General features: G+C 44.1%; 1 protein-coding gene across 1 annotated transcript; it reads left to right on the plus strand.

The window, feature by feature from the left end:
* Positions 1–622: 622 nt before the first annotated feature.
* Positions 623–6,603, plus strand: LOC118795031. Its single transcript, XM_036553371.1, has 7 exons — positions 623–1,126; positions 1,247–1,345; positions 3,752–3,811; positions 3,930–4,035; positions 4,454–4,686; positions 5,104–5,290; positions 5,731–6,603. The coding sequence occupies exons 1-7, from the start codon at positions 1,010–1,012 to the stop codon at positions 5,892–5,894; spliced, it is 966 nt and encodes a 321-aa protein (XP_036409264.1). The 5' UTR covers positions 623–1,009; the 3' UTR covers positions 5,895–6,603.
* Positions 6,604–11,761: the final 5,158 nt, after the last annotated feature.

Below are 11,761 nucleotides of genomic sequence, written 5' to 3' on the forward strand. Positions count from 1 at the left end.
GCACTTTGGGCCTGACCAGCAGGGGCTGATTGTAGTTGACTTTGTTTGACCTCCTCTACCATTAAAGACCATAATTAAATGGCCCCAAAGCCCCGAGGCAGGCCTTTTTGCAGGTTCAGAGTGCACTGTTCTCTCTGGCCTCAAAACATCCATCCTGATTCTCTGAGAAGTGTTTCCAACAAAGCTTTCCCTTGTAATTTATTCATAATCACTGTGTGATTTTCAATTACACTTTAACCAGCTAACATTTGTCATACTTACATAAACTTTTAGATCAGGTAAAGTTTAAAGCGTTTGTGTGATTCCACATTTCAGAATTCACACAAAATTATAATTTATTATATTTCATCTATTTACTCCCATTCAGTATTATATTATTCTTAGATGTACAAGCAGCGCATCTTGCACCACCATTCTCTCGTGCATTTTACCGCCATGTGTCAGAAGACATCCTTTCCTTTCTGAACCCCACCACCCCAACTTGCGCCATTGTGTGTGCCACGGTTAAATGAGTGACGAATCTGACTCCTCCAATGCACAGCCACGTTACGCACACAAAGCAGTGAACACACAACTCCAAAATGAAAGATTGTAATTTAATATCACTCATGTAACTGTAAAACTTACTTGAATGGACAACCAGTTATGACCACGGCAGTACAAGTGCATTGGGATTTTTCCCTGTCCAGAAGCACGTAGCTCAAACTGCTGTCTGTGCTCGGCAGAATCTTGTGCCACGTTACGCTACGGTGCATTTAGTTCAAAATCAGTTCTCTGTCATTTCTAGTATGGGGGCCAGTAAAGAGCTGTTTTTGTTCGGAGATCAGAAGTGCTCTAAGTAGGACAAGCGAGACTAATACAGCTAGTTTCCTGCACTTCTTTGAACCGAATTCCCAAGTAACACGGCGGACTCGGTAGGGTCACTAGACTTGGTCTGGGGAAAAAAATCGTGCAATATGCTAAAGAAGCAGCCAGTTTTTTCTGCGCTCTAAAAAATAATGTGAGAGAAATGAGAAGGAAAACAATAGCGAAGCGAGTTATTGACCACGAAAATGGAGAAGAACAAGACGAGGAGGACCAAAAGCAAGATATCCACGAAAGGAAATTGCAAACCAAGGTCTTATGTGTACGTAATAACATTTAGAAATATGCAGTAACATGGATGTGTTGTCACTGGTGTAGCTGCTATGAATCTGTCGAAGTGTTTGTCGCACATGCATTAAATTACACCGACCGACTCTTTCAGCATGGGCTGCAGAAAAGAAGAAAACAAATGTACTCTACCAAAGACAAAGCAGAAGAATATTCTCCATCCGCTGCCGGCCTCCAGAAGTTGAAAATGAGGGTTTGGCTTTACTATTTTATTTTTGGAACAAAGTTTCTGTGCCTGTGTTGGCAACGTGTCTTGATTGTGCCCGTTGATATCTGTTAGGTATAGCCCATTCAGCTTGAAATTATTTACCCATAACTGTATATTGCTAGTTGATGGTTGTGACATATGTTGTTCACCAAATGAAAAGCTTATTGTTATGACGACGGAAGGAGAAAACGGCGAGGAGGAGAGGGCAGCCATGATTAATCAATGCCGGGTAAAGTTGTGGAGAACAATGGGGTAAATCACGGTAAACGACACGTTACCACGCGTGCGGCTCGTCCCCTAAAAAAGAAATATGCATGGCTGACCATTGAGTAACCAAGACAGTCGTTACTGAATTCGCCCTGGCCAATCCAAAATTTACTTGGATGTTAGAAGTACCAAATAGCATACTTTTGTTTCTAGGTCATTCTTCTTCAGCCTTTTGCGTCCTTGACATCATTTGTGTAAAAGTTATACTTGGGCTCAATTAAATGAGAATATAAGTGTCTTGCCCTGTTATAAATAATTATGGCAGTCCACTCAGCAAGTACTTAAAATATAACAAATTCTTTGTTTACGTAGAAGGATCCGATTTCTGCAGTGTCCCTAGTCATGTTCTTAATACTTCTATTAATTAATGACAGAATCCCGGTATATTAAAAGTCACTCTTTCTGTTAAGAGCAGTTCGACCTGTCGCTTTGCAAGCAGAATTTCACAAGGTTAATTTGACATTATGAGCCCAGAGGGGACAGCAAGATTCAGAGTAAGGTACTTTTTCGTCAGGACGTCATTAACATGTCAACACCGTTACCTCGGATTAGGGTGTCATACACTGAACTGGACGTGATGTACCTACATGTGGAGTAGGGGCCGAACTTACTGACGAAGTCACTCCTGTTACTTGTCTGTAGTAACAGGTATGACGTGTAGTAACAGAGTTGTCTTTCACATGAAATATCAGGAAATGCCATAAGTGGCACTGTACTATGCACGAGACAGTGCCAAATTGCATACTTTTACTATGTTGTGACAAGAAGATAATTTAAAGGACTAAATCCAAGTGGGCAGTCATTTTTTTATCGTAAGTAAATGAAAAATTAAGAATATATCTACATTACATAAACTGCACAAAGTGACAACATATATATATAAATTCTTTTTCTTGTTTTGAGTTTGGGGATTCTGGAGATTGCAGCTTCCAACCCTTTATCCTTATTTCTGTATGCTTTTGATCATTATCGTTCTGGAATGAACGCATATTTCCATTGCTCTTTGAAATAATGTAATGTCAGGATATGAATTTTTTAGAATTTAGAGGCCACACTACATTTTTTCTGTTTTATTCTGAATATTCTGAATTATTCAAGGTGTAATTGTCCCAAATTATGTGAATATTCAGAGAGTTTCAATAGAAGTGATGTTAATTTCAGTAATGCTCAGATGGGTATTAAAAAATTGGCTATTGTCCTTTCTAAGCTGGCAATTGGAAATTAATGAATAAAAATTAAAAATTTTGGCCAGTGTAGCACATATGTCTGTTTACTTTTTGCAGAGAAAGGGGGCAACAGCCATTCAAATACAAATTGATAATTAATTAATCAATTTTACGATTAAATTTTATCAACATATCTGACTTTTACATAAAACTGGGAATTCATAAGTGTTCATTGTAAATTTCTGTGGAAAAGTAGATTGTCTTTGGTTATTCTAATTCAAGAGTCCTTGCATTAAGGTATAGTTAATCTGTGCAGAATGGTGTATTTAACATTAATGTGCATTAAAATCATCCACAGTTATGTGTGCCTAACAGTGTTGACATGTTAATGTGGTTAGTTGTAAATAAATGACCCTCAGTTCAGTTTAACTTTTTAAATATAAGGATACTAGCAATGGCATAACATTTCAGGACCTCAGCTTCCTGTGTAAAAAGCCTCTTCATTCTGGGAGGTCTGAGACTCTGAGACAATGGGGTCTTTCTCTTACTACCTAAAGCAGAGGTGCAGTTTTTACCACCAGTTTCACAAAACCGCACCCAGCTACGACAGAGTACAAACCAGTAGGGTTGACACATCAGTGCAGCACAAGGCTTAATATCATAGCAGGAATGCTGGCAGGATGACATCTCCCACCTGAAAAACCCATGTTCTCAAGACTGCAAGAATGTCATGTTCAATTATTTTTATACTTTTATGAATTTAGTGGTATATGTTAACTGTACATGCTAACAGATGTTTTTCTTTGCAATGCAACATTCCAGGATAAAAATCACTGCAGAATGACAGTAGCTCTGTAAAGAGGGAGCACAGCAGATGAGGTCTGTCTGGGATTCTGACCCAGACCTGATTCCTGGTTGGAAACTATGAGAGTGACACTCTACATTTTGTTCCCTGCAGGTGTTTGAGTTGGATAGCCCTGGTATGGAGCCCTCAGCAGAAGGGGACTCCACCCCACAGGTAAAGTGTAAGCCAGAAATCTGGGTGGAGTCGATGAGCAACGATGCATGTTCTCCTGGCGAATGAGTGAGGCTCTGGTGCATGTGAATGAGCAAGGGCTCATGGTGTGTCATTACAGGAGACGGACTGCCTGCAGCTGCGCTCGAAGGCAGAGCTGGTCGCTATGGTGCTGTGCATGCAGAAGGAGATGGAGAGTTTGAAGGAGCAGATACGGTACCTCACAGGTACGGCATGGGGCGGCAGTCCGTGAGGACAGCAGGTGACAGATTATAGTGTACATTATGACCCCTGTCAGGCCAAGGCACTTACTGTGGCTTATCCTCACTGGTAGTCTTCACCTCCCTTAACACCTCTTTTTTACACAGAAGTGAAGAAAGCCATTGCCATTTTAGGGATTTATCTGTTACGATTATGCTTTTTTCCTGTAGTTCCTTGTTGTGTCTTGCTTGTCGATATGACATCAGTTCTGTATGTACAGAGCCCACTCTGTTTTCTCAGAATAAACAGAGAATTTATGGAGAGCACAGGCTAGCAAGGGATTCCAGAAACAGTAATTGCATTGCAGGTGAGGGAGCAGTCATGACTCTGTGATACCTGATACCTGCCATCAGATGTAGTTTCATGTTCATTTTATGATAACAGCATGTGGAAAACTGGCCAGGAACCTGGAGGCTCTGGTTGAGAGGACTCAGCTGTGGTTGGGTGACGACGGCAGGATTCCGTCTCCCAGCATGCCCGGCGTTCTGGTCGGAGGTGACAGTCTGGTGCCGGCAGCACTGAATGGGCAGTGGGTGAAACGGGACACCCCTTCCCTGAATGGCCAGCCAGAGCCCCACAAACACGCCCAACAGAACGGACAGCCCGTCTTCCAAGAGGTAAGCCCAGACCACAAGGAGTGACTCTCAGTCCCTGACCAGACAAGCATAGTTTCAATCCCCTGGTTGCAGTGCTTTGGGTTGGTGGTGAAACTGGGCACCAGCTCATCAGCAAAGCTGACAGGAATGCCTAACACATAATGTTACAGAAAGTCACTTTGTATATTATGTCAAAACAAACGTATCCATCAGTCACTTGAGGCTACATCTGGCACCCTTTAATGGAGCGCCCAGAAAGCATTGAACAGACAGTCCCCTAAAGAACAGCGGATGTTTCTCATGCATGTGGTATGCATATGCTACCCAAAGCTTAGCTTTGAGCCTTATAGCCAAACCTTCAGCACTTCTTATGAATGAAAATGAAAACGAGGAAGTTTGGTCAAAGAGGCCGCTCTGACTCAAGGTGGGCGTCCTCAGTTTATCACCCCAGAGCTGCTGGACCGCTGCAACACCGGCACCACGGCCCAGAAGCTGACCAACGACCTGCTGCGCGGGCTCTACGAGAGGGAGTGCCTGGCCTCGCACTCCATCTCCGGCATCGTCTACAACAAGAGGGGCCAGCCCAAGCCCGCTCTGCCGGCCGAGGAGGTCCAGGCCATCCTGAGTACGTAGCTGCAGGCGGCTAACACTGACGCTGCCTGCCTCTTTCTCAAACACTAACACTGCCTCCCTCCCCAACAGTAATACTGACACTGTCTCTCTCTCTCTTACACTCACACCGGCTCCCTCTCTAACACTAACACTGTCTCTTTCTCTAAAACTAACACTGCTTCCCTCTCTGACACTAACACTAACACTGTCTTCCTCTCTAACACCAACACAGCCTTCTTCTTTAAGACTAACACTGGCTGCCTCTCAAACACTAACACTGCCTTCTAAATCCAGATTACTCGCGGATAAAAGCCAAATGTGTAAACTGGTCGCAGATTGGAGCTGCTCTGCAAAAGTGTATGTGCTAAACAAAAATAATAAAACCGTGAAAGCAGCAGCAGCCATTATAGTAACAGTGCTGGTGGTAATTGTTAATCTGAACCACCTCCACAGGAGCAGTGCAGTACTACTTCCCTGGGAAGACAGACGCTGAGATAAAGGGCTACATCCGCCAGAAACTGCAGAACGAGGCCAAGAGGCTGCGGAAGAAGCCGCACCTCCTGGTGAAGGCGGAGGCCGGCACAGCCCCCGACGAGGCGCTGCGAGTTTACACTTAGAGCTGGGGCCTCGGAGTGCACCTCGGATCACCCCAGCTCAGTGACCTGCACGGACTGCACCCAGCACCCACAGGGGGAAGGAGCAAGGCAGTGGCCTTACCCTGTCAGATCAGTTTTATCATAACAGAATAGCACCTGTCAGATCAGAATGTCTGTACAGATCAGCATACCCCTGTGAGATCAGCATACCCTTGTCAGATTAGTATATCTTTGCAGATCAGAATACCCCTGTGAGATCAGTGAACCTCTGTCAGATCAATATATATTTAAAGATCAGCATACCCCTGTCAGTCATCAGTCATCTCTCTCAGATCATAATGGTGCTGTAGGATCAGCATACCCTTTTCTGATCTTTTTTCCCCATATTTTTGGGCAGTCTCTGAGAAACTGAGAAGAGGTGAATTCCTGTTTTCATAGTTGCGGGAAACCGCCAGTTTAAAAAGTGACTTCAGTTCCGGTGTGATCAGGCCTTATTTCTGCTCAGCATAATATAGATGAGAATATCCCCAAAACATAACCCACCCCACTTCCATTTATCTGAAGTATTGCCTTTGGAAGATTAGTTTACATCTCTGTTATTTTCTGTGAGAAAAGTGATAAGGCTTTGTGTGTAAGAGGTAGGACAGTGTAACAGTACCACTCAGTGATGGGATCAATATTTAAACTGTTTTCAGTGTAACTGATATGATGTCATACTTTCATGGTCCCCATGAGCGTAACCTAGCTTTAGTTCCCTTTTTTTACAGAATCCTGATTTTATTCATTAAAACAGCAGTTTGGTTTTCACAAGCAGTGTTTTGCCGCTTACTTCACAAACGTGTCCCTTTCCCTGCAGTGGTTCATGAGTGCTGAGATGAGCTAAAATGAATTTTACTGCTTTAAAGAGACACTGCCCCCGGTGTACAGCAGTTGTACCTCTGGGTGTGTACCTCGTTCACCATACTGATGCCTGGCTCGACACCATTGATCCTCTTCTCCCCATGAAAGCCTTCAGCCCTGCAACCCTTTAAAATGGAATATTACAGCAAGTAGCCAAGAATCAGATCTTGGCTAAGTGCAATAGAACTCTCTAGTACAGCTGTAAATGGTCTTGCTCCATCACAGTCATATATATGGGTTCAAGTGTCTGTTTTTGGGCCGTCACACAACATGACACAGAACATACTGCATATGTCACTGGGGCCTGGCTTACACAGTGTACCTTGGAACAAGGCCTATGCAGGGAGGTCTGGGCTTGGCTGATGTCATGGTTGTGACCTCTGTGCCTGGAAATCTCAACTCCTCTACAGATTTTGTACTCTGTACTCTTACAGTTCTACAGAGTTCAGGCTTTGGTTGCGGCCAGAATTCACCCAGCTAATACACGTGAACGCCCATGCCCCACTTTCAGGCGCCTCCACAAGCTAACGGGCCCCTCGTAGCGGCTTATTTAGAGAAATTTTGCTGCATGCCACTTCTCAAATTGAGCGTGAGGCAGGAATCTTTTTTTTTTCCCCCCAGACCTTTGACCTGGCAGGAAATTGAGTCAATTCATTCACCTCTGCTTAATTACTCACCTTCACCCTCGTCCTGTAGGGCACCAGCTCAGGAAAGCTCCAGGTCATTTTTTATTTTTAATAGATGATATCCGGAACTTTCCATCCTTGCTTTGTTTACGTTTACTGGATTGTGCTTGAAAGTGTGGCTGCCTCTCTCACCTGATTTTTTTAAGACCCAAAATAGATGCTAAATTGGAGTCACTCTCTTAGATTAAAACACACCCCCAGTGTTTTTGCTTTAAACTCATTTATTTTGGTTGAGACGCAGTCCTCACTAATTTATACCCACACTACATTACTCACGAGCACATCTTTAAACCAAATTAACGCTCAGGACTGAAATTCATTCCTCTAAACTGGGTCTTCAACTGCAGCACGGTGTCATAACCTGCATTAAATGATTTGCTCTGTATTGCCGACAAGCTTTTTTTTCTGATGTGCTGTGCATTCCACGTTTTTTAATACTGGCCCATCATGAGTTCAGTTCCTGAAGAGCACACCCTAGTGGTCATGGAGTGAAACTCACCCTCAACCCTCTGTCAGATTGGGCAGAAATCTCTGCCAAGAGGTACTATCACATTGGGACTATTGAAGATAGCTAATGACTATGTTGTGAGTTATCCTGACGCACGTTACAGCTGGGCTACTGCAGCAATGGGGAAGTCTGAACTGACACTGTAAAAGTATTGAAATCAGGGAATCATGCTGTGTCATCACCTCAGGCCTCAGTGATGACTATGTCGCCATACTGTGCAGCCCATTCGGCACTGCTGCTACCCTGAGAGGTTATAAACTCCAGGACGCACAATCACAATGGGAGCAAGTGCATCTGAGACTGACCCAGCATCACATTATAGAGTGGCTTAATGTAGACATGAGTTTTCAAGCCCCAGCGGGACCTCAGCTATAGCAGAACCATGCTGAGGAGATCCAATCAGAAGCCAAGGAGGTTTTACCTGACCAGATGTAGTTGAGACTAAATCTCCAAAATTTTATTTTTATTAAAGTTTTTAGAATGTTGTCTATCTGAGTTTCCTAGAATTAGGCGAGGCCCATCACAAGAGAAACACTGAGAGCCACAGCCCTATAACTTGCTTCTTTACCTCCTGGGGTTGTAGCACAAACTCCATGTCCTAGGCATGTCTCTGGGTAGCATGGACCACAAATGCAGACCTCAGATGCTCTGGCACCAGTACAGCGTCATTGTCACAATCACCCCAAAATCGGAGCAATGTTATAAAAAGATTTGTCAGCTGGCATGCACCGTGTTCATGATGTCATTGCTAGCTGGAGACAAAACGCCACAAATTATCAATGACATGTTCACCTCCTGAAACAGCTGAAGTATGTGCAGCCTGATCAGTCAATCACAGACATTACAATGAGGACATTAATGCTCAGGACAAGCCTGGTGACCACAATACAGGGAGGAGACAGACTGCTTCCCATTGGTCCGTTCTCATCACATGATACCCAGCTGCTAGAGCCTAGAAAATTAACGTAACAATGGACTGACGCTGATGAAACCAGCTCACTCATTTTAGAAAGGGCACGGGTTTTAAAAACAAAAACTGCATAGTAACCCAGCTACGCCAGTGAAGAGGGAATGTTGATCTCAAATTCAATGGCACTTAGTGGTGACAGTCCAATGCTTATAGTATCTCACTGTAGCAGCTTGCAGAGTAATTGCAGTATGTCACATTCAGATGCCTGCATGCAGAGCAAGTTTAACTCTGACACACATCTAATGCTCATTTTATAAGCAGTCAGGGAGGCTACAGGGAGTGGCCACATCTTGGGTTGGAAAGATGTACAAAGAAGCAGCACAGGCATAAATTTGTCACACCAAAAATGTGACCTCTTTTATTCTGATTCAAATATATTACATATCATATAACTCAATCTTTGACAAAGCATAGACATTATTTTTTTAACCATGCCATGCCTTCTAAAAGGAATATCTATTCCTATGCTCTGCTTATTGGTCTTTCTCTCAGCGCAAAAAAAACATGCATACAAGGCCATTGTACTGACTTACTTTTATTTTGGGTGTGTGTGTGTGTGAGAGAGCGTGCACATTCACATGTGTATTTGCTTGCGTGTTGGTGTGTGCGACGAGGCCAGCTCCCTTCTGGGACCAGGGCTGAGCAGTGTTACAGTGTCTCATGTGTCTGTAGTCCTGGAGACAGAGGTGACTGACAACCAAGCAGCAGGCCTGGGCCAGTTGCCTTGGCAACCCTGGGTCCCTGCAGCCTTGGTCGGGCTGGGCTCGCGCAGCCGAACACCTGCCCATCACTGCTCTGGGGAATAGAGGCAGAGAGCAGACGAGGGCCCTAAAAACTGAGCAGAGAGAGGCGGCGGCAGAGGGGTGGGGGTGGATTAGCACAGCTGTCCAATGAGAGGAGTAGAATTTACTTATCATCAGCAGGAGTGGGCTGTTCCACAGGGTGATTTGATTAATGCCCAGACCTCCATCATGTCAGTCTGTTTTTTGTCTCGTGAAGGGAAAACAAAGCATGGTGTAAGGGGGGGGGGGCTGTTTTTAATGGGAGGGATTCTCTGGCTCCTTTTCATGTAGCCACTGCCTGTCAGGGCTGATTGATAGCTCAGGCCGTGATTAGACATACCCAGGCTCGCTGCTTATCACAAGCATCATCTGGCAAAGACAGCGAGAGAGAGAGAGAGAGAGAGACTGAGAGACTGGGAGAGACCAAGAGCCATGTTTCACCAGGCTGGTCCTGAATTATCTATCCTCTGTCCATACCTCTGCTTTTGGTAAAGAGTTCCACCGTAAACTCAGAGTCCCCAGCTCACTTGGTTATTTACGTGCGATACCATAAGGTCTAAGGGTGGTGGGTTGGGCGCAGACGCCTTCGATCCGAGCTCAGACTGTCTGTGTGCTTCAGCGCTCAGTGCAGCAGAGATGGATCAGCATAGTGACTCTGTGATTGACTGGCTCAGGGGCCATGCTGTGTTTGTGCTTCACACCATGGAAATTAGTATGAGCTCTCTGGACTACTTGTACAAATGAGCAATGAGTTTTTTAATGTTTCATAACATTTTAACATCAATTGTTTGTATGTGAATTTGTGTTCTTTCACATCATTGCAAGCAGTACACGGAATGTCTAAAATCTAAAATGTCACCAGTGTTATAGTTCCTCCACTGCTGGCCTTTTGGATTTTTAAGGATATCCTCTTTGGATTAAAGGGCCACATCAAACCATCCCATTTTAGTGTAATTGCATGTCATCATGATGGAGTTGCCTTTCTCATGTTTGCCAATTATTAGAGCAGTTGTTCAAACAAATCCGCTGGTTTAGGCCTGCATCTTCAAGTCCCAGTTGCATCTTCATCAGAGCTGAGTGTCAGAGTTTAAAGTGCCGGGCCTTTAAAAGCATATGGTGCCTTATTTTGCGTTATTAGGTTAAGGAACACATGCAGAGAGGGCTCGGTTGAAATAGGGACTCTTGATTTCGGTACGCCCGGCTGCACCCCTGCTTGGAGGAGCAAATGGATCAGCAAATTGAATTTCTTCAGCTCTGCAAATCAAATTTTTGTGAGGAGGGACTACTATTACCAGACGATAAGGCCTTCGCTATCATTTATTTTGGTTGAAAATTGATTTCTTTGGCTCCTATCATCCCTCTCCCCCACCCTCGCTCGCTCCTGGTGTGCTATCTGTTGTCGGGCAAATTCAAAATGCTGTACTGGCTGTAGTTTCATTTCAGGATACAATCGCAATGTCTTCTCAGCTGCTGATATCTCACTGTGTCACAAGTTATTGACAAATTATACACTGCATAATCTTATGCATTGATAACACAGTGTGCAATGATAGTCTGATAACAGAAATGTCATTGTATTGAAGGAACTTTCCAACACAAATTCAGATAAAGCTTGTTTTGGCATGACAAGATGAAGCAAGCATTTGCAAGAAGTGTTTACAGAACACAGAACATCCTGTTTGAACAAATGTACTCATTTCTGAACACTGAAAACATGTGTATTTAAATTACTGTTTAAATGACTGGGTGATGACCTCACACAGTTGAGGTTTGGCTGTCTGTGGTCCTGCACAGACACCCTCAGTCATGCCCCATCCATAACTGTGCTTTGGGTACCCTTATCACCCTCCTTATCTGCTCCTGTTCTCAGCCTCTCAGCCCCTCAAAGCCTGACATGGCAGCTCCCTCTTCTCCGTCTAACCCCCACCCCCACTAACCTTGGCTCCTTTGTCCCCTGTCATTTTATTTCTCTCTCTCTCTCTCTTCCTATCTGTCTTTATCTCTTCAGTCTCTCTGGCTTGGCAAGTTCAGTTATCATAAAT

Source organism: Megalops cyprinoides, chromosome 19 (assembly GCF_013368585.1).
Source record: "Megalops cyprinoides isolate fMegCyp1 chromosome 19, fMegCyp1.pri, whole genome shotgun sequence".
In the NCBI taxonomy this organism is placed as follows: Eukaryota; Metazoa; Chordata; class Actinopteri; order Elopiformes; family Megalopidae; genus Megalops; species Megalops cyprinoides.

Bases quoted from the DNA above. Each gene is read 5' to 3' on its own strand.
- LOC118795031 (XM_036553371.1), top strand. From the start codon at position 1,010: ATGAGAAGGAAAACAATAGCGAAGCGAGTTATTGACCACGAAAATGGA. The intron at 3,812-3,929 runs GTAAAGTGTAAG...GTGTCATTACAG, and splicing joins AAGGGGACTCCACCCCACAG to GAGACGGACTGCCTGCAGCT. The intron at 5,291-5,730 runs GTACGTAGCTGC...CCACCTCCACAG, and splicing joins GGAGGTCCAGGCCATCCTGA to GAGCAGTGCAGTACTACTTC.